This window comes from Natrix helvetica (assembly GCF_964273705.1).
Source record: "Natrix helvetica genome assembly, chromosome: 5".
Lineage (NCBI taxonomy): Eukaryota > Metazoa > Chordata > Lepidosauria > Squamata > Natricidae > Natrix > Natrix helvetica.
Genome location: NC_138551.1, coordinates 49376672 through 49398327, shown reverse-complemented (window position 1 = coordinate 49398327; position 21656 = coordinate 49376672). Strand labels below are relative to the sequence as shown.

Here is a 21656-nt window from a genome sequence, read left to right as displayed (position 1 = left end):
TTTAAAAAATTGCATAAGCAGCACGCCATTTCACTTAAGCTAGATGAAAAGCCAATTCTTATTTCATTGCCTTCTGAATGTAGGAAGGGTGAGACTAGGACTAGCTCCCACTCTGGAATTTCCACCTGTGATCCAATATCTTTGTGTAGTGCCAGTAAACCCTGATACTGTGTATCATCATGTTGCTTTTCTACCCCATAGTCTGTGTGGTTGTCTCTGCCTTTTGGATGGCAGATTTACACTAGAGCTAATTTCACTGTACAATGGCTGAATTTGCCCTAGTCTCAGTAAAATAAAGGAATTATGTGCAATAGCTGCTGTGTCTGTATTACTTGTAAAAGTGGCTTAGTAATATAGTATTAAGAAATTAACTATTCCAGTGAAGAACATTGCCCGAGTTGCCAATTGTAGGTGAAACGTTTGTGTGAGAGAGGGAGATACTCAAACCAGGAGTACAGATACATAACTACATACCTGTCAAGGGCCACACTCCCAAAACGCAGGATCAGAATAAATATATGGGGGGGAGGGGACTCATTTGTGTGGTCCCTCAAATGCCATTCCAATGCTGTAAACAATACTTTGACTGAAAAACGTCCGTCACAGGTGATGTCAAAAATAAGATAAAATATGTACAGGAAATACAAGGACATGGATAGGTGGAAGAAAACATTTTCGATGTGGGATTTTATTGGGGAAAAAAATCATGGTCAAGAATATGTTTTGTATTCACTCCTGGAAACAATTCCAAAGTTTGAGCACTGGAAGGATGTTGAAATGTGCATTATTTAGGACTTTGCATATCTCGCTATCATATACTGTCAAAAGATGCAGAGTTGCAAAATTTTATATGCCAGAGACTGACTGACTGCCACTTTATAGACTGCCTCAGTAGTTTGGCAGGAAAGTCTACTTCTTCCCAAAACATTACATTTTATGTAAATCTAATGTTTCCATAAGCCAAAATATAGTTTTAACGTTTTTTTCATCAAGTTCCTAGTTTTTATTCCATCTTTCCTTGCGACACAGAGACAACTTGGGATTCAAAAGGGCTTTCAATTAAAGTATATTTGAAGAGAAATGGATATTGATTTAGGCTTACTTCCTGGGCAGGCCAGTGACTTGTAATATACAAGAGAAAAAGGCAGCCTTTATGGATCGTTCTCTTGTCCTTTTGCTTTTCTAAAGCACAGTTTAGCTGCTTCAATTGAAGGCAGAAATCAGAGCAGAAAGTTTTCTGAATTATAAAACAATAAAATTAGGTTACAAAATAAAAGTTCTAATCATGATGTCCTTCACTAAAAAGCTCTGCTGCATTCTTGAAGTTGCTTTCTTTCTTTTTCTTTCAAGTTCCTCTGGTTCTTCTCCTAGGAGTAATGTTTTCTGCTACTAGTCGTATGTTTTGGTGTATGCATTTTTCACTATGTCTGCAGAAATTGAGGCTGAACCCGGGCTACTTTGCGCAGTTCCTTGCCATGCGTACTGGGACACTGCATTTCACACCAGCTGATTGGCACCATCTGTAAACCTGAGATTTAAAGAAAGTCAATATTTATATAGACACACCACCCTCTTGGGGGGGGGGGGGGAAAGTCATTTGCTTTTGAAAATTACCCTGCAATTAATGTCTGATATCGTCACAACCTGCCTATCTTTAAATTCAGGAAAGGTAGTCCTTGACTTACAACAGTTCATTTAGGGACTGTTCAAAGTTACAACGGCCCTGAAAAAAATGACTTATGACCATTTTTCACACTTATGATCATTGCAGCATCCATATGACCACATGATTTACATTCGGATGCTTGACAACTGTCTCAGATTTATGATGGTTGCAGCCTCCCACAGTCATGTAATCCCCTTTTGCCCCCTTCTGACGAGCAAAGTCAATGAGGAAACCAGATTCATTTAAACAACGTTGTTACTAATTTAAGAACTACAGTGATTTACTTAACAAATGTGGTGAAAATAGACATAAAATGGAGCAAACTCACTTAAGAAATTTCTCACTTAACATAACTTTTGGGCTCAATTGTGGTCGTAAGTTGAAGACTACCTGTAATTCCAGTTCAAAACAACTCTCATGATGCATAGCTTTCATCGTAACACTGAAAAACAGCTATTTATGTGGGCAATACCCTGTTTTCCCAAAATTAAGACCTCCCTGGATAATAAGCCGAATTGGGCTTTTGAGCGCATTTGCTAAAATGAGCCCCCCCTGAAAATAAGCCCTCCCCAAAAATATTGGAACACAGCAGCGACCATGAGGTGACCACGCTTGCCGCCTCCTGCACCTCAAAAATAATAAGACCTCCCCAAAAATAAGGCCACACGCTTATTTCAGGGATCGAAAGAAAATAAGACCGTGTCTTATTTTCGGAAAAACACGGTATTATTCTAGATTTTCCCATTTATATATAGTGACACAGCATAAATGATATTTCTTACAAAATCACATCTGCAGAGTGTTGAAACTTAAAAAGGTGCCAGAGTGTACATTTTAAGCTATGGTTTTTCAATTTATTCAGAAGATAATTGTTCTTACCTGCTTCACTATGAGCCACCACTACCCCCAGCTCATTTTCTGCTGTGGTCAGCAAATAATTTGATTGTGCATCCCCTAAAGAGATCTAGTCCCACGCGTTAAGGGAAAATGTTTGAAAATTTCCACAGAAATGTAAGCATAAAGATAACAACAGAAAAAGGATACAACTTTGGCCAAAACAATATCTCCTGGACGGAAGCTCTTGTAAACCTCTATCTGTCAGCATATAAAGTAGGAGGAAAGAAGAAAGCAAATGTCAAAATGCGAGGACAATTTCAAGGGACAAATGTCTCTGGCAAACAGGAATGAAGCTTGGATTAAGAAAGGGTTGAAATAATTAATGACATTTTTAAAAAATTCTGAAGATACAGGTGGCCCTCGCTTAACCGCAATAATTGAGACTAGAATTTCCATCACTGATGTAAACGCAATGTCACATGACCATACTTTTGAGCATGGTCTATGGCATTCCCAGCAGTCTCTAGTTATTGCCATTATATGAATTATTGTGGGTTTATTAAGGCAGGACCTCATGTGATCCAGACTTCCTGCCAGCTTCCTCATTGACTTTGCTTAGAGGAAACCAGCAGGGATGTTTGCAAATCACGACCAACGGTCCAAAATCCAGGCAATTTGCTAAGTGATCATGATTATATAAGCATGGGAGGAAGGGGGGGGGGGCTGCAACAGATGGAACTTTGAGGACTGGTCATAAAGTATCGCTTGTTCAGTGCCACTATAAGGTCAGGTGGTGGCTGAATGAGTGGCTGTTAACCATTTGTATTCTTACACCAGGAATCAAATCACTACCCCAAATAGGCAACTGCATTAATTTTTGTTCCTAGCCATCATCTGAAAACTATACCAATACATGTGGAATAAAATGATTGAACATTTCTGTATATTCATACACATTAATGTAAAATATTTTTCTGCCATATTTTCTTCATTTGATATAACCAAATATAAAGCTAACTGACCTTGTCTTTCTCTGTAGCTCGGATATCTTCTCTCCTATAATGGAAGAGAAGATGAAATCATAATTTTGCCATTTTCCTCTCTCATCTCTTCAGCTAATCTTACAGAACAAGTGACTTTATCTTCCCTCCCCATCCTACTCCCTCCCATCCCATCATTTAGTTACAGTGGATTGTTTATATTTTTACTGCATATGGGCTTTGTAATATTTTATCTTTAATATTGTAAAACACTCAGAGTTACCCTTCTGGCAAGGTGAGCATCAATAAAACCATCAATAAATTTAATAAATAAGTAAAGTAAAACATGTATATTGTATAATAATGTAATTTAGAAAGAGGAATTAGCTAATTATATGAAAAGATTATAATCAGCAGTGCTTTAGAGTCAACAATATTTCCATTTCTCATTATCAAATATCAATAACGAGAACCAGATGGAGTCTTAACATACTGTAGTTGGCTTATTCTAATGCCACCTTCAAAAGATGTCCACCAACAAGTTTTCTTCATACCGTATTGTTCCACGGAATGGGGATTTTAATGGTGTAGAACCAACATACAAAATATGCACCTTGGCAAAACGAGAATTAATACTGCAAACCTGAAGAGGAAAAGAGGAAGAGAGAAAGCAACTTTTAGTAACAATCTGTTCTCTCTTATAACTGAAGGATTGTAATCGATAATGCTTCAGTTCCACATAGTGAAAATAACCAAGCTAACCTCCAAGCTGGGATATATAAGCCTTTTCTTTCTGCAACATCACAGTGGGCCTACTAAATATTGAATGCAGGGACTAAACAACTAAAAAACATGTAAAAATAAATGCAGACAGTAATACTGGCAATATATTATGATTATAATTGGGATCTAGGTTTCACATACTCATTTTATTGTAGGGAAAATGATCTCACATTTAACCAATACCACAGAAAGATTAGACAAAAGCCTACCGTATTTTTCAGAGTTTAAGACGCACCAAGGTTTTGAAGAGGCAAAGTTTTTGCATTTTGCAAACTTCTCTGCTTTTTTTTTTTTAAAGGGCACGAATAGCCTTTAGAAGGCTTGTAGAGTGCTCCTGGAGGGTGGGATGGGACCAAAAATGAGCAAAAAAATGGACCGTTCACAAAAACAGGCCCGTTCTTGTCAAAAAAAAAGGGCATGCATAGCTTTTAGGAGGCTTATAAAGTGATTCTGGGGGGGCAAAATTGAGCAAAAAGCGGCCCGTTTTTCACTCATTTCTGCTCTCCCCAGCCCCCAGGAGCACTCTGCAAGGCTCCTAAAGGCTATGCATGGTGATTTTGGTGAAGAGGTTGGGAGGCAAAAAATGCTGTATTCAGTGTCTAAGATGCACCCAGATTTTCAGCCTCTTTTTTGAGGGAAAAAGGTGCGTCAAATACTCTGAAAAATACGGTGATTTGTTTCCATTCATCACACTGTTAGCAAATCTAAGGTGAGCTTCCAAAGATGAATGATCTGTAGGGGGGGAAAAACCCTACTCTTCACTTATGGGTAAATATAGCATTCTATCTATTTATATTACTTTTTATATTCTTGACACTAATACCTGGATTAAAAAATAACAATTAAATTATTAGGTAGATGCTACCTTGCAGGTCACTGTGGCTCCCACATCAGGCAGTAGCTGAGATTCCACATCTCTCATCACAGAGATTACTGGGAGCTGTAGGGAGGGTGAAAAGCCAGCATGATTCAACCATGCATTGAGTATTGAGCTACCACCAAAAGATAAGTTGAAGTCCAACCCCTTCTGGATTGCCAGTATGTCAAGTCATTCAAAGCATGAAATCCTTATCGTTATCCCTCCCACTATCATCCACAGCACACACCACTACATGCAGTCCTTGTTTAATGATGTTTCACAAATTATAATGGTCTTGGAAAGGGTGCCTTACAGCCAATAAAAGACTTCTGGCTATTGTAAAATATTGCATTCTCCCCCCTCTCTGTCATATGACTGGATTTTGCGCACTTGGCAACAGGCTCAAATTTACAACTGGTTGCAGTGTCCTGCAATCGTGTGGCCACAATTTGCTATGTTATTTTTACTGGTTTCCAGCATCTTTTGCTGTTTCTGTATTCAGACTTATAATTGCATGATTCATTTAATGAACTTGTGATTTAGACTTACAATGATTGCATGATTAGCTTAATGACAGCTGTAAAAATGGTAATAAAATCAGGTCCACTGATATGGGTGCACAACTTACAATTGAAATCCCAGACACAACTGAGGTTAAGAAGTATTTCTATGCAGAAATACTTGATTCTCACCATGCCATTCTCACTTTTCTTTATGAAACAACCAGCCAAAGAAGCAAAGATGGAACCATGGCGTGTGTAGGTACCATTCCCAGGGGTTCCTTCCTCTAAACTGCAGAGTCGCTCTCCTGTGAAACAGAACACAAGCCCAGACATTTTATTTTCCAACTGCCACATCTTCTCATGTTCTAAATCAAGGGTGTCAAACTTGCGGCCTGCGGGTCAGGTGCGTCATGCGCTGGCCACGCCCCCTCCCCCCCTTTTAGCAAAGTGAAAAGTCACAATATGTCACATGACACCATGATGCGAGTTTGACACCCTTGTTTTAAACACTCATGTCTGATTGCTCTCACTAGAAATTACTTCCTCTGTGACACGTGCATAGGTTTGTATGCAACAAAAATTAGATACCATAGATAGAATAAACGAGTAAAGAAAAACATAAGAACACAAGAATAAACCAACTGGATCAGGCCAAAGGTTAATCCAGCAGTTTGTTTCTCACCATGACCAAGGAAAAATCTCTGAAGTGTTTTCAAGCAGATGGTATTATACCTATAGGCATGTAGTCCCTAATCGGGAGATGACAATACATCTCAAGACTGGAAGCCTTTGATTGATGTCATCCATGAATTTATCTAATCCCACCATTAAAAATAAATTATTTTTTCACATCATGAAATAAATTCCACAAAATAATTTTGCACTATATAGAAAAATGCTTTATTTTATCAATTCTAAAGAGTTAATATCTTCATAGAGTTATCCACTAAGATTCCAAGATTAGTGTTAACTGGAATTGCTTTTGTGTACAGTTATGGTATTTTGCCTAAAAGTGATTTAAATTGAATCACACTTGATTAGATATTCACCCATTTTAAACAGATTCTTCTGGAGGTTTTCATAATCACTTTTGGTTTCGACTATCCTAAGTATTTTAGTATCATCTGTAAACTTGGGCAGCTCTGTACTTATATTTAAGATGATTAACGGTTAAGCTTAAAAGCACTGGTCCTCGCATGAGATCTTGGAGAATTCACTTACAATACAATACAATAGCAGAGTTGGAAGGGACCTTGGAGATCTTCTAGTCCAACCCACTGCCTAGGCAGGAAACCCTATACCATTTCAGACAAATGGCTATCCAACATCTTCTTAAAGACTTCCAATGTTGGGGCATTCACAACTTCTGGAGGCAAGCTGTTTCACTGATTAATTGTTCTAACTGTCAGGAAGTTTCTCCTCAGTTCTAAGTTGCTTCTCTCCTTGATCAGTTTCCACCCATTGCTTCTTGTTCTACCCTCAGGTGCCTTTGAAAATAGTTTGACTCCTCCTTCTTTGTGGCGACCCCTGAGATATTGGAACACTGCTACCATGTCTCCCTAGTCCTTCTTTTCATTAAACTAGACATACCCAGTTCCTGCAACCGTTCTTCATGTTTTAGTCTCCAGTCCCCTAATCATCTTTGTTGCTCTTCTCTGCACTTTTTCTAGAGTCTCCACATCTTTTCTACATCGTGGCGACCAAAACTGAATGCAATATTCCAAGTGTGGCCTTACCAAGGCATTATAAAGTGATATTAACACTTCACGTGATCTTGATTCTATCCCTCTGTTGATGCAGCCTAGAACTGTGTTGGCTTTTTTGGCAACTGCGGCACACTGCTGGCTCATATTTAAATGATTGTCCACTAGGACACCAAGATCCCTTTCACAATTACTACTATTGAGCAAGGTACCACCTATTCTGTACCTGTGCATTTCGTTTTTGTTGCCTAAATGTAGAACCTTACTCTTTTCACCATTGAATTTCATTTTATTAGATAGTGCCCAATGTTCAAGTTTGTCAAGATCCTTCTGTATCTTAAGCCTATCTTCTGGAGTGTTGGCTATTCCTGCCAGCTTGGTGTCATCTGCAAATTTGATGAGTTCCCCATTTATTCCCTCATCCAAATCATTGATGAAGATGTTGAAGAGTACTGGGCCCAAAACAGAGCCTTGGGGTATTCCACTGCATACCTTCCTCTGTGTAGATGCAGTTCCATTGAGGACTACACGTTGAGTGCCGTTGGTCAGCCAGTTACGAATCCATCTGGTGGTGATGCTGTCCAACCCACATTCTTCTACTTTATCTAGTAGTAGGTTATGGTCTACCTTATCAAATGCCTTACTGAAGTCCAAGTAAACTATATTGACGGCATTCCTCTGGTCCATTAATTTTGTCACTTTGTCAAAGAAGAACTTCTTACTTCACAGAAAAAAATCCAATTTATTTCTAATTTCTGCTTTTGATTTTTTAAATTAATTTGCAACCCTGTAGGAATAGATGCTCTTGTTCCATGGCTGCTAACTTTACTCAACAGCCCTTGAAGAACTGTAAAGGTTTTCTGAAAATCCAAGTACACAAACTGCTCTGGTTGAAAGCTTTTCCCGAAGCATCTATCTAAACCACTGGAGAGGCTGCTACATTAGGTGGTGAGGACTGATAAAATGTATAATATTCTGCCTAGACCCGTGAAATGTTCCTTTGCTAGACAGGGTCGAATGACCATTTGTTGTGGAAAGAAGAGGATTCCTCAATGGAAAAGAGCTTTGGTCTGGATGATCTACCAGATCCCTTCCAGTTACATTCGTAGATATATTCTATGAACTAAAACCGACGCTTAACAAATCCAATCCGGTTCCTACAAATCAATTCACAGAGCCCCCAATTCAGCCCCACAAAGCTCTCTGGAGCTGAGCCCAGGAAATTAACGCTCAACCCAGGAACGGTCCCTCTTACAACGGCTCCCATCCCTCCCTCTCCCGGTCACCCACCAGGAACACAGTAGCGCACAGGAGCCATGCCGGGCGACGGAAAGGACTTCGCGCTAGGCCGCCTCTTCCCCGCGGGTGGCTGGAATTTCCATTGGCCGATTCCAGGCTCACATGACTTCCTCCAAACGCGCGTTCTTCTGAACAGCAGCCCACCCGCTGAACCTCGGATGTTGCAGCAGAGCAACTGTAACTAGGAGGCCGGCGGAAAAGAATGGGCTTTGAAGCGCATTGCATGACGGGAAGTGTAGTTTCATTTAGCTTAGCCAACGTGTAGTCGCGCATGTGCGAATAAGGATAAGGAGGAGGTAAAAAAAATGATGCCGGGAAAGCTGCAATTGTCGAGGAGAGGTCTGTAGAGCGGGGTTGATTGAGCCCCCAAAATGGCAGCTCCAGGTAAGCGGGGAAGAGTTGGAAGGAAACCGATTTGACAGTGATGTCTATTGACGAACGGCCTTTCTCCGCGTCTTTGGGCTCCCCCCGGCTGACGCCTCCAGAAGTTCCTGCATTGCTGTTTAGGGCTTAGCCTTCTTCTTGCTGAAGACTCTGATGGTCCCTGTGCTCTGGGCGTTGATGTTGCCTGTTGCTGTGAAACGAATCTGGGATGAAGCTTCCTTCGCTGGCCGAAGAATTGCCTAGCCTCCTCCTTGAAATGCGTGCGGGCAAGACCGCTTTTAGGATGCTTTGTTTTCGACGATTGGCCGAAGCAGACGTGCTTCTTAGTTCTTTCAGCCTTGGCCTTCTCCAAAGATTCCGATGAATAGATGGGACAATTCCTTTCTTTCTCCTTCCCCATCTGCGATTGATTTTTTTTATTGCCAAAGCCATATGTGTGCCTAAGTAGCTGAGCTTTGCACAGAGGCGGAGTTGCAACCCTAGTACACCCTTTTCAACTTCTGAGAGTCAGGAAGTATTACAACCTTTAGAAAGCGGTCCATTGGCTCTGCTTCCCGGGTTCCGTTATGGCGTGGGTGTCTTGGTGTAAATTTGGTTGGCAAAAGACAATGACGGGAAGCTTGTGTGTTAGTAAATATTCAGTACATGCTTACATTATTATTTTTTCTGTAGCCTACTGGTGCTTAATGAATTAATGTAAGCATTTTGTCCTGCAAGAATTACCAGGGTCTTCTGATCTTCCCTCTAAATATCCTACCCCAAGAAAATTATGGGTAATTGAAATCTGTTCTTTGTGAATATTATACAACGATTATACAATGATCTGACAACATTGGTTTTTAGTGCATAATTTTTTGGACAACAAGACCTGTGCTAAAATATTGCACTTCCCACAGCTGCCAAATGAAGTGGATTCAGGTAAATCTTGACTCACCATGAAATATTTGTGTGTGAGAAACTGATCACCCTGCTTAATCTGTGCGGTCATAATCTGTATAGTCATATTGTCTCTTTACAAATGGTGGGGACTCTTTTAATACATGGAGGAGGGCATTATTGTATTTAAAATCGGTAGTGGAAGGCCGGAGAATTTGAGACAATGATGGAATGCAAGTGACTGATTTAGATTTTTCAGGATAGTAGATCTTTATTGCTTATAATTTTCAGGTTGATTTTACAAAGCTTTCCACATAATTTGTTTGGTTTCTTCTGGAACTTAACAGGAAGCCACACTCCTGCACTTGGTGAATTATCATCAAACTTCAGAATTAAGTTCCTCAATACCAAAGAAAGAATTCCACTCCGTATGCCGGGGTAACATTAAGAATAAATAACATGTTTTCTATTGACTATAGCAGAACTCTTATTTGAAATAAGAACTGGGAGGAGAGAGATATTAATATTTTGTTGGCATAAAGCCAGTAACAGTTGCTGCAGTTTTAGACAGAAACATGTAGGTCTAATTTTACATTGGCTAAAATTTAATTTGATCTGCCACAGCATCACCTTACCAGGATGCTTTTGGCTCCCACAGAGGACTTCTCAGAGTCATTCTCACTTAATATTAATTGGCCAAGATCAGTTTTCTCCAGAGCTGATCCAGCTCAAGTTCCTTCTTGTTTTTTGATTAGCAGCTGCTTGACACTGGAGTTCTACAAGCAGGTAAAAGTCATATTTTAAACATTTGGCCTTCCTTGCTGGCCATAGTCTAGTCCAAGTGGGATGATTGGCTCAAGTGAGGCAGAGATGCCAAGGAAGAGATTCGTTTTGAGAAGGATTAGTGATTATGGAATACGTTGGTATTTAGAAAAGATAGAGAAAAAAGCATGAATGAGGAATGAAAGTAATGATTTTTTTAGAAAAAATTCTAGCTGCATTACTTATCCTTAAATCTAAAAGTGTTGTATATAGTGTATCCTATTCAAGAGTATTGGGCTAAATTCTAGTTATTCCTTCGCAGTTTAAATGATGTTCGTGTTGGCTAGAGATTATGGAGAACTGATGTCTAATATCTCAGAGAGGTGCCTAATCCTGGATTACGATTCCAGACCATGCCAGTTTCATCAGTTCTAATATCCTCACCATTTGATATATTTTTGGCTTCCTCCGATTTAGTCCTTTTTCTCTCTTTATTATGATTTTCTGCAGTTATGCAGGGGAAAAAGAAACCCAAACATACCAGTAATAATAAAAGATATGCTCTTCGGGCAATTGTAGAGCAAGTTCTGAGCACCGCCTGCATTCTGAATATCATATGTATGGGGTCACACAGGTATCATGCTGTTCAGCTTAGGAAAGTAAGCAGAAGCATCCGGAAAGTCAAAACCTTTATTACTGTGTCATTATCCCCATTGGTATTATGGAAGAGGACATAACTCTTCCGTTAATGCTGCACTGGAGACATCCAAAGTGAGTGATTCCCCAGCCACAATGGGGAAAGATTTCGCTGCAAAGATTCTTCACCTATGCGCAGTTGGGCATTACCTAACAAGATGACGATGGAGCAGTACCCAGAGCACTGCTCTGAATGTTTGGTGCAAACATTTTCCTCACCAAGCCCTGTCATATACTTTCTGACACTTCCTCCTTTCTTCCCAGGTTCTGAGCTGCAGGGATGAGGAGTTGCCGGCGGATGTACTCCGCTGTCATGCGTCTCTTCCTGAAGTGTTTGCGGATAGGTCAGCGGCGGCGGTTCTGGCTGACCCAGCAAGTGGAACAACTGTGGCTATATGGACATCTCTGTTTGCGCTCTCTGTTTTACAACTCTTTTGCTGATGGCGACACAGCTCTTGATGCCCTCTTTGAGCCTATATATTGGCTGGTAGATCATGTCACTCGTTGGTTTGGAGTGGTGAGTACTTAGAAAAACAAAACAAAAATTGGGAGGTAAAGGAGAGATTTTTTCTGTTTTAATAAAGTTGCCGCTCTAGTTTTCAAGCTACATACATAGATATTTCAAACTGCTACCATGTTTCCCCGAAAATACGATATATCCTGATAATAAGGCCATGCCACATTTTTCTGGTGGGCAAAAATATAAGCCCTCCCCGGCAAATAAGCCCCCTGGACAACCCCCCACCTCCAGCCAGGCAGAGCGCCGCTCACCAACCTAGCAGTATCCCGAAGTTGCCAAGCTGCGGGAACCGGGGGGGAGGCAAAGGTGATCACGTTGCTTGGCGCCTTCGGGATACCACTAGGTTGGTGAGCAGCGCTGTGCCCAGTTGAAGGGGGTTGCCGGGTGGCAGCTCTCTTGCGAGCGGGCTCCCAAAGAGCCGGGCACAGCAGCCTCCCGGCAAACCCCCTCTCCAGCCGGGCACAGTGTCATTCACTCACCTAGGGGTATCGCCAAGCCACGGGAGCGCCTGTTCGGCGCCACCCTGCTCCCACGGCTTGGTGCCTTCGAAATGCCTCTAGGTCAGTGAATGGTGCTCTGCACGGCTGGAAAGGGGGGTTGCGCGAGCGGCTGTTCCGCTCTCGCTCACGCGCCTCCCAGCCTCACAATGCCCTGGCCCAGAGTCAGAGCACCTCCGCTGCTGCTGCCATCCCAGCATGGCTTTTTGGAGGCTTCCAAACTGAGTCTCCAGCAGTGGCCGCTCTGGGCATACGCTCTATGGTTGTACGCTCTGGGAGTATGCTCTGCTGGCAGCCAACTCACAACCATAGAGTGTACACCCAGAGCGGCCACTGCCAGAAGACTCAGTTTGGAAGCTGCCGAAAAAGCCATGCTGGGATGGCGGCGGCGGAGGTGCTCTGGCTCTGCAGGGAGAGCTGGGCCAGGGCATTGTGAGGCTGGGAGGCGCGTGAGCGAGAGTGGAACAGCCGCTCGTGCAACCCCCCTCTCCAGCCGTGCAGAGCGCCATTCACTGGCATTTTGAAGGCGCCAAGCTGCAGAAGCCGGGTGGTGGCGAACAGACGCTCCTGCGGCTTGCTATACCCCTAGGTGAGTGAATGGCGCTGTGCCCAGCTGGAAAGGGGGTTTGCCAGGCGGCTGCTTGTGAGCATAATTACCTCCTGGCTGTTGTGTTGCGCTGCCCTGAGCCCCTGAGGCTGTGCCCGGCTCTTTGAGAGCCCGCTCGCAAGAGAGCAGTCACCCGGCAACCCCAAAACAATAAACCCTCCCCTGATAATAAGGCCCAAGCCATATTTTGTGGGTAAAAAGAAAATAAGACCTTGTCTTATTTTGGGGGAAACATGGTAAATAAAGCCAGGAGATTAAAAAAAGAATTGAAGTTGCAGGAGGACGTGGCATTAGGACTTCATACAATCTGCTAACTATTATCTCTTTTGGCTTCCCAGAAAACAAAAAGGGCTTAATAAGGGGATATATCTGCCATACACCCTTTCTCTTCCGAAGGGCTGACTTGGAATATAGTGTCTTGCTAGCTCAAATTCCTTTATACCTTCAACAGGTGTTTGTGGCTCTGGTGATAATATTGACTACTTCTGTGGTGGGCATAGTGTACATTTGCCTGCTTCCAGTGATTCTCCAGACGTATCCCATTCCCTGGATCTTCTGGCATATTGTCTATGGCCATTGGAACCTTGTCATGATTGTTTTCCATTACTACATGGCTATCACTACTCAGCCTGGTTATCCACCACAGGTAGGACTGAGGCTTTAATATTTATATTTCTACTTATTTTATTACATAATCTTTCTTTAGATTCGTAAGCAGGACTGCTCAGCATGGTTTCCAGCCTTTTTTCTGTCTACCTAGGTTCACACAACTTAACTGAGCTATCTTCCAGCCAACCACATTTCAGCCTTATGTGTTCTGCAAACCAGTGATGTGCAGTCAGGTGCGGCAAGTGAGGCACAGCCTCACCGCTCTCATCATGAAAAGAAAAAAAATGTAAAAGGAAAAAGCTGACCTAGTTGCTGCCTCACCGTGGATGACTCTGCTTAACTGTTTAAAAAAACCTCTAAAAAAGCGCCCTCTACTATGAGGCAGGAGAACTGCTGCCTCCTCTAGTCTGACTTTAGGCGTTTTATGATCACTCGAGCAGAGTTAAGCAAGGGTTAAAAGCCTAAAAGTTCCTGACATAGTTGAGGCAGCAGTTCTCCTGCCTCATAGTAGAGGGTGCTTTTTTAGAGGCTTTTTTTAACAATTAAGCAGAGTTATCCACGGAAGCCAGGCAAAGAGCCATGCTGTAGCACACACACTTTCCCCCAGCCTCTTTCTTTTGGAAGGCTCGGATCGGCTCCCCTCCGGCTTCTCGGCGTCTCCTCTCACCCCAGCCTTCCAGCAGGAGGTGAGTGGGTGGGCTTTATTGCGTTCCAGGCATTTCCCACCCAGACAGCAGGCTGCATTTGCAATGGTGGAGGTCTTTGGGGAAGGCAGCAGGGGAATGGGGTGGTAGTAGTAGAGGAGCTGCTTTCAAGCCACTGGAAAAGATATCCAATCCAACTTTTGTCTGTGTATGTGTTTGTTTGAGAGTGAGTGAGAGAGGGAAGGGGGTAGGAGAGATAGTCCAATTCATCTTCTGTGTGTGTGTGTGTGTGTGTGTGTTTGTTGAGATTGAGTGAGAGAGGGAAGGGGGTAGGAGAGATAGTCCAATCCAACCTGTGTTTGTGTGTGTGTGTGTGTGTGTGTGTTTAAGAGTGAGTGAGAGAGGGAAGGGGGTAGGAGAGATAGTCCAACCCAACATTGTGTGTGTGTGTGTATTTGAGAGAGGGGGAGGAAGGGAGAGAGAGGAAGGAGGGGAAGGGAGAAGAAAAAGAAAATGAAAAAAGGAACCTTTTTTCGCAAAGGAGAAAAACAAATGCTGTCGCTTTAAATCGGAACTGAGCATGCCTGGCTGTGGAATTCTGGGAGTTGAAGTCCACAAGTCTAAAAATATTTGAAACCCACCACTGTGTCAGTGCCTCACCAGCCATAAACCTCACCGCACGTCACTGCTGCAAACCATATGGTTAATTTATGATTCAGTGTGTTGTGTAAATCCAGAACATTGGGCTCAGTTAACTATGGGTAAATACATTGTGAAAACCTGACCACTAGTTATTTTACTATGAAATGTCTATGAAATATCATGGACCAAAACCAGCTGGAGTTGTTCACATGCTGTGAACAACCCCCCCCCCCCCCAAAAAAAAAAAAGTGTATGCCAAGGTTCAGAAGCACTGCCCCAGAGCTTCTGATTGTTATCTTTGGTAAGAATGAAAAGGCAATATCATTGCTACTCAACAATACTTACTCAAGTATTTTTAGCCAAATGTCTAAGAAGCTATGCTCCACCATGCTCAAAAATGCTGCTTTTCCCTTCCTACAGCACCCAAAGAATGATCTTGCTGCTGTGTCAATATGCAGAAAATGTATTGCCCCCAAACCTGCGCGGACCCACCACTGTAGCATCTGCAACAGGTGAGCCATCGTGTCAAACCTGCATTTCATTTCTTTCATTCTTCCCTGCCATCTGTGCTTTTTTTGGGGGGGGGGGTCATCCTTGTTTTTTGAGCACCTTGGAAAAACTCTTGGCCTCTTTTGTTGCAAGGCACACAGTGGCCCCATAGGAGGTTCTGCAAGTTTCATTTCTTGCTGTTTCCTCTCAACTTACAGAAATTATTAATTAGATTTATTTCTGCAAATCTGTGAACATGAAATATTAGGCATGCAACTCTTGCCTAGCAGTTCTTAGGAATCTGTTAGTCTTCATTCTGATGGCTAATTTTCCTTCAGTATATTCCTGCTTGTTATATTTTAATAAACTGCTCAGGTAGACGACAGAATAATACGTGAGCACCAATGCATGTATTTATATGGTGCAAAGTGTCTCTGGGGTAGAAGCGGAGTGTTAATGGTGGCATTTTTTAATCTCATAATTGCCTCAACAGTAGGACTTAAGCTGTGGGCTTTTGTTCTGTTGTACATGAGTACAAGTCTAATTTTAGAAGAGAGCATTTGTAGCTCAGGGTTGGAGTCCTAAGTGTTCACTGAGCTTGGATGTTTTCTTGCAGATGTTTCGTTATCCAGCTGGGTCACATCATCAGCACAGTCTAATGTTCCCTGTACTGTGTTTCAGCTGCATTATAAAAGTTTTGGATATTTTTTTTTCCCAAAATGAAATTTGGACTGACACATAAAGCAGGGTTGTTTGTAAGAAGAGAAAAAACAATTGCACAAAGCTGATAGTTTCCTATGTATTGATCTTGTATAAGGTCTGTTACTGCTGGGATTACAAATAGATTCTAGCTATAAATCTAAATCTGCTTCTCCTCCTCTTGGTGAATTTGAATTCTTTGCACTCTTCAGCAATTCAAAAATATTTAATCTCATCACCTAAAGCAATAAAGACCAAACATTTGCTTTCAGTTTTTAGAAACGAAAGTTAGCCTTTTCAAATAGCTTAACACTGTACATTTTATTGTGATTATGCATCTGTAGAGTACACGCAGACTTATCTTTGGGCACAGAACATTAGCTTCTGTCATATTAATATTAATAATTATGAAGCAATCAATAAAAACAATACATACTTTGTTATTAATCATAATATGCCAGCTGCACTGATTTCCAATTTGCTTCTGGATGCAATTTAAGGTGCTGGCTGTTCTCTATAAAGCCCGCATGGCATAAGGCTGGGTTACTTGAACGACTGGCTGGGTTCTATGACTGCTGCCTGGTTAGTTCAATCCTGCAGTTGGCGTGCTCCTAGTTTCCTTGAGATTGTTTCTCGGGGCCTGAGAAGGAAGACTTTTCGATAGCAGCAACTGCACTCTGGAAGAGGTTCCCCCCAAGATTTGGATGACCCCAATTCTGCTGTTTAGAAGAGCCATGAAGATCTGGTTCTTTACCCAGGCAGAGTGAGACTTCTGACCACCACACTTGCCGTTTAAAAAAAAATTTTTTTTTTCATTTTCTTGATTTTATTATAATTTCTGTGATCGTTACAAGCCAATCAAAGGTATTGAGAGTAGGATAGTATACAAGCTTAATACATTATTATTCCCAAGACTGGGAAATCTCTAGAAAGAGTGCAGAGAAGAGCAACAAAGATGACTAGGGGACTGGAGACTAAAACATATGAACAACGGTTGCAGGAACTGGGTATGTTTAGTTTAATGAAAAGAAGGACTAGGGGAGACATGATAGCATTGTTCCAATATCTCAGGGGTTGCCACAAAGAAGAGGGAGTCAAGCTATTCTCCAAGGCACCTGAGGACAGAACAAGAAGCAATGGGTGGAAACTATTCAAGGAGAGAAGCAACTTAGAACTGAGGAGAAATTTCCTGACAGTTAGAACAATTAATCAGTGGAACAGCTTGCCTCCAGAAGTTGTGAATGCCCCAACACTGGAAGTCTTTAAGATGATGTTGGATAGCCATTTGTCTGGAACGGTATAGGGTTCCCTGCCTAGGCAGGGGGTTGGACTAGAAGACCTCCAAGGTCCCTTCCAATTCTGCTATTGTATTGTATTGTATTGTATAAATAATGTTCATGGTCCATTAGGTCTCTACTAAAGGTAATGTGCAACTCAGCCACTGTTTTGTTTTGTTTTTCACCTCTATGGTTGAACTGTTCCTTTGTTAATAGTTATGCTGCATCTCAACAACCCTTCTGTGGTTAAAATTAATACTGTTTCCCTCCCACAGGTGTGTGTTGAAGATGGACCATCACTGCCGTATCCTTTTGCAGGCCTGTAATAGGACTAAGGGGAAAAGATCAGGTTCAGATGGATTGTTTGTTGAAGAAATCTAAGTGATTCTGTTCCCATAAACAGAAAATAATTGTTCAAAGCAAGTGATTTATGACATGCATCAGGAAAAAAGTTTGAAGGCTTCTCTTTTTAACACAAGTGGTTCTCACTTTGAAGGTACAAAAGAATGCTGTGGGAATTAGGTGTGAGCAGCGTTTGTAGGCTGGGCTGTTGTAAATGGGAAACGGTTGGCTTTCTCCCTGGAGTTAAAGATCTTTAACCTGAAGAGACAGCATGGCTTAACAACTGCGTGGGACACTTCAATCATCGCTATTTCTTCTCCTTCATGCTTTTCATGACCATGGGCTGCATCTACAGCAGTATCAGTGGCTGGGACATGTTCTGGGAAGCTTATGCTGCCATTGAGGTGAGCACAGGAGGCAGGCTGTTTTCTTTAGGGGAAAGGCCTTGAAACCTGCAGAGGTGCTCCCTATGCAGCAGGGGTGCATATAGGCCAAGAATTAAATGAGGGTAACTGGTGGCCTTTTTTCCATCCGATAGAAAATGAAACTACTTGACAAGGAGAAACTGCACGTGACAGCCAATCAGGTGGAGTACCTGCTCATCAGCTGCTCAAGTCAAAGCAGGGCAGGGCATATAATGGGCGTTTAGTTCCATTTTAGCTCCAATCCGATTTTACAGAAGTGATTGTCACAACAATTCACTTTTAATTTTCTGGGCAGACACACCTTCCATTCTTCCTCACAAGGGAGCTATGGAACACCATTCAACTGGCATTTTGTCCCTAAACATGGAGGGAATATTTCCCAAACCAGATGTTTTGTCTGCTTTTGAAAGACAAATGCTAATGGGGAGTAAGGAAACTGTAGTCCTGGGCCCCAGTGCTCTGCCCATCTCTCTCATGACCATAGTCTTTGTGTCTTAAAAATATACCAGGCTTGCTTGTTGTGCTTTCCATTTCATTTGTTTGTCCTAGAAAGCCCTTGGCAGCTTCTGGCATGGGCCACTGCTTTCTCTTCCCTGCGTTCTTACTTCCAATTGTGGCAACATCTGCTCTTACTTGCAGACTTACTCCCAGACACCACCACCCACCTTTTCCTTCCGCCAGCGAGCTTTCCACAAGAGCATAGTGTACGCCTGGGTCCTCTGCAGGTAACTGATCTAGTTCTTTGGTGGAAAGTGGTGGGAGGGAAAAAAGCTACTTCAAGACACTTTCAGAGTGCTTCCAAGTCAATCTTGGAGTATATCCCAATTTGCATGGTGCTCCACCACTCATTTTTAGAAGTATTCCTCTCAGCACAGTTTGACATCCTTGTTTTTTAAACGGTTTCTCTCAGTTCAGTAGCCTTGGCATTGGGTGCCCTCATGCTCTGGCATTCAGCCCTCATCACCCGTGGCGAGACCAGCATCGAACGACACATCAATCGCAAAGAAAAAAAGAGGCTACAGAAAAAGAGCAAGGTAAGGGAAAAGGCTGAATTTCCAAAAGGGAGAAAGAAAAAGGGGGACAGACCCACGCAGCTGCAGACCTAAAGTTATTTTTTGCATGCCTCTTAAAACCTACAAATTGTTTAGATTTGCCGGTTTTTAACTTTTCTGTCTTTTAGAAACACAAGGCATTTTTTTACACAGGAGTTCATCATAGCTTTAAATTTAATGCTACTTTATTTGGGTTATTTTAACGCGTTTAGAAGTCTATATACGCATCATCATCATCTAGTAGAGTTTAACCGGTTTTTTCCCTCAGTTGATTGTTTCTGTGGTTTTTGATGGTCTCCCCTATAAGATCTGTGTATCACAGATAAACTATAGGCCTTTCTTTACTAGCAATTTAGAATTTATCAAGTAAAGCTCAGATACAGGGAATTTTGAGGACAAACTTTTCAAGAGCATTTTCTTTTACTATGGTTGACACTTCTAGCAGAAAAATTCAATGCCAATTACCATGAGTTTGCTTTCAAGTTTCAAGTTTATTTGATTTATAGACCGCCCCCTCTCCCCGAAGGCACTCGGGGCGGTGTACAGGAGGAGGAGGAGCTTTATTGTACATTTTAAAGATGCCTTGTATGCAGTTTTATTGTTAAATATCTGAAGTCCTTGCCAATCACACTGAAATACATACACACCTTTTCTCCTCTATAGAGGAAGAATACTTGAGTTAGAATCAAAATAATTGAATTGCATTTTATTCCCCTTTTCTCTTGGCTCTAGATATTTCGAAATCCATACAGCTTTGGTCCACTGGGCAACTGGAAGGTTTTCCTGGGTGTCGAAAGACAGAGGTAACAGATGTGCATGTACTACATAGCATGGATGCGGAAACAAATTATCATAACTGGAATTACTTAGACTCATAATATAGGACTATTCAAAGTACCTGGCAATTAGAAAATGCTAACAGAAGCACTATTAAAACAGACTTCCATGTCTTCCTGCACTACAGGAAGTTCTTGATTTACAACCACAATTGGCACCAAAATTTTGGTCAAAAGTCAAGGTGCCATGTTTCCAGTTTATTTTATGACTGTTTTTATGATGGTCAAGCAAGTCGCCACATTCCTTAAGCAAGCCATGTGGTCATTAAATGTGAACCCATTTTATTTACTGGGTGTTTTTTGTTGGAAAATGGAAAAAAAAGTTGCTAATGATTACATGATATGGGATGCAGCAACTCAGTATAAATGTGAGCTGGTTGCCAAGCAACCAAAATGTGATCATGTGACCATAGGGGGGGGATGGCAACCATAACTTCAAGAATGGGTCATAAGTACAGTAACTTTTGAATGTATTATTACTTCAAACGGTCATTAAGTAACCAGTCATAAATTGAGGACTACTTGTGCACATTTCTTATTGAAGCCTTGTTCTTTTTCCCAGACATTGGCTCACTCGAGTTCTACTACCTTCCCCACATCCCCCTTATGGATCTGGCTTGAGTTGGGAAACTCCTCCTTACGTTGCTCAACACAAGACACCACTTTTGGCGATTTGAGTTGGATGAAGAACAGCGTCCCAGCCGGTGGAAGACCTGAAACCACAGGCTTCTTTCATTGAGAGGCGTAACAGAAGGCATGGTCCCTAAACTGGCAGGCTAACATCACAGTGGCATATCTGCAATGAACTGCTCATCCCACAGGAGACTGGAGAACCTCCAGCTGCAGTCGGGGATCTGTTGCCTGTGTCTGTTTTGTTTTGCACATAGTCCAATGGGGCTGGAGCAAAGTATTGTCAGTTTTGAGGAGGGGGCAAGTAGTTCTTTCCCTAACTCAAGGAAGTTTACTGGCATATTAGGTCTTGTTGCTCTTCCTGTAAGGACAGATTTTTTACCATAAAAATAAATATATAAAACAACCATCTCCTCTTTAGTGGGAAAAGGAGCAGTGAAAAGATTGAATACAAAGTGTTGATTCATAACTAACAGCAGACGACTATTTTTTTTCCAAAAAAAAAAAAAAGTAATTCTTTTAATACTGATTTCTGATTCAATGGTTATTTCAAGCAACAAGCAGCATTGAAACTAAGCAACACGTCCATTACCAATCTCTATCCAGGCTATAGTCAACAAGTTATTTTTCCAGTCAATGGGACAAATTAATGTTTCAACAGCTACAATTCAGCTGCGGCTCTAGAACATGTATGGTTCGTTTCTATAACACACTTAACAAGGTTATTTAAAGAGACAGGAGTCTAGAGTTATCCCTTCCCCAACAGGCCGAAATCTGTACTGGGTTTGACCTAGTTAAACCTTCCCCAATATAGTACACTAATAATGAGAACGTGGCACGATTGGCTAGTAACTCTTTTTGTAGCAAAAAATTACACACCCCAGTTAGCCAGAGTGGCCTTGCCTTTCTCTATTTATTTATCAGTAAAGCACCAGATAAGCTGTTATGCAGAGTATTGAAACCAAATAGTCAAGCATTTAAGCCTGGAACCCCACAGTTTATTAATTGTTCTATGTTCAATGAAGAGAACATCCAAAAT

General features: G+C 41.8%; 2 protein-coding genes across 7 annotated transcripts; one reads left to right on the top strand and one right to left on the bottom strand.

Moving 5' to 3' along the window:
• Positions 1-9: 9 nt before the first annotated feature.
• Positions 10-8795, bottom strand: EXOSC1 (exosome component 1). Its single transcript, XM_081955197.1, has 8 exons — positions 8622-8795; positions 5818-5933; positions 5132-5206; positions 4038-4126; positions 3526-3559; positions 2711-2761; positions 2546-2630; positions 10-1528 (listed from the first exon to the last, which is right to left on the bottom strand). The coding sequence occupies exons 1-8, from the start codon at positions 8647-8649 to the stop codon at positions 1422-1424; spliced, it is 585 nt and encodes a 194-aa protein (XP_081811323.1). The 5' UTR covers positions 8650-8795; the 3' UTR covers positions 10-1421.
• Positions 8796-8867: 72 nt separating this feature from the next.
• Positions 8868-21023, top strand: ZDHHC16 (zDHHC palmitoyltransferase 16). Of its 6 annotated transcripts, none has more exons than XM_081955154.1 (11): positions 8868-9014; positions 11613-11865; positions 13424-13618; positions 15288-15379; positions 17608-17636; positions 17945-18078; positions 18213-18260; positions 18649-18824; positions 19015-19133; positions 19884-19954; positions 20550-21023. In XM_081955154.1, the coding sequence occupies exons 2-11, from the start codon at positions 11629-11631 to the stop codon at positions 20724-20726; spliced, it is 1278 nt and encodes a 425-aa protein (XP_081811280.1). In that variant the 5' UTR covers positions 8868-9014; positions 11613-11628; the 3' UTR covers positions 20727-21023. The 6 variants fall into 6 exon arrangements, with proteins under 6 accessions (XP_081811280.1, XP_081811282.1, XP_081811281.1 ...); XM_081955156.1 differs by having other exon boundaries at positions 8869-9014; positions 18739-18824; XM_081955155.1 differs by having other exon boundaries at positions 8869-9014; positions 19010-19133.
• Positions 21024-21656: the final 633 nt, after the last annotated feature.

Bases quoted from the DNA above. Each gene is read 5' to 3' on its own strand.
- ZDHHC16 (XM_081955154.1), top strand. From the start codon at position 11,629: ATGAGGAGTTGCCGGCGGATGTACTCCGCTGTCATGCGTCTCTTCCTG. The intron at 15,380-17,607 runs GTGAGCCATCGT...TCCCTCCCACAG, and splicing joins CACTGTAGCATCTGCAACAG to GTGTGTGTTGAAGATGGACC. The intron at 18,079-18,212 runs GTGAGCACAGGA...TCCATCCGATAG, and splicing joins AAGCTTATGCTGCCATTGAG to AAAATGAAACTACTTGACAA.
- EXOSC1 (XM_081955197.1), bottom strand. From the start codon at position 8,649: ATGGCTCCTGTGCGCTACTGTGTTCCTG. The intron at 5,207-5,817 runs GTGAGAATCAAG...CCCTCCCTACAG, and splicing joins AGAAAAGTGAGAATGGCATG to CTCCCAGTAATCTCTGTGAT. The intron at 4,127-5,131 runs GTAGCATCTACC...TTTCCTCTTCAG, and splicing joins GAGCCACAGTGACCTGCAAG to GTTTGCAGTATTAATTCTCG.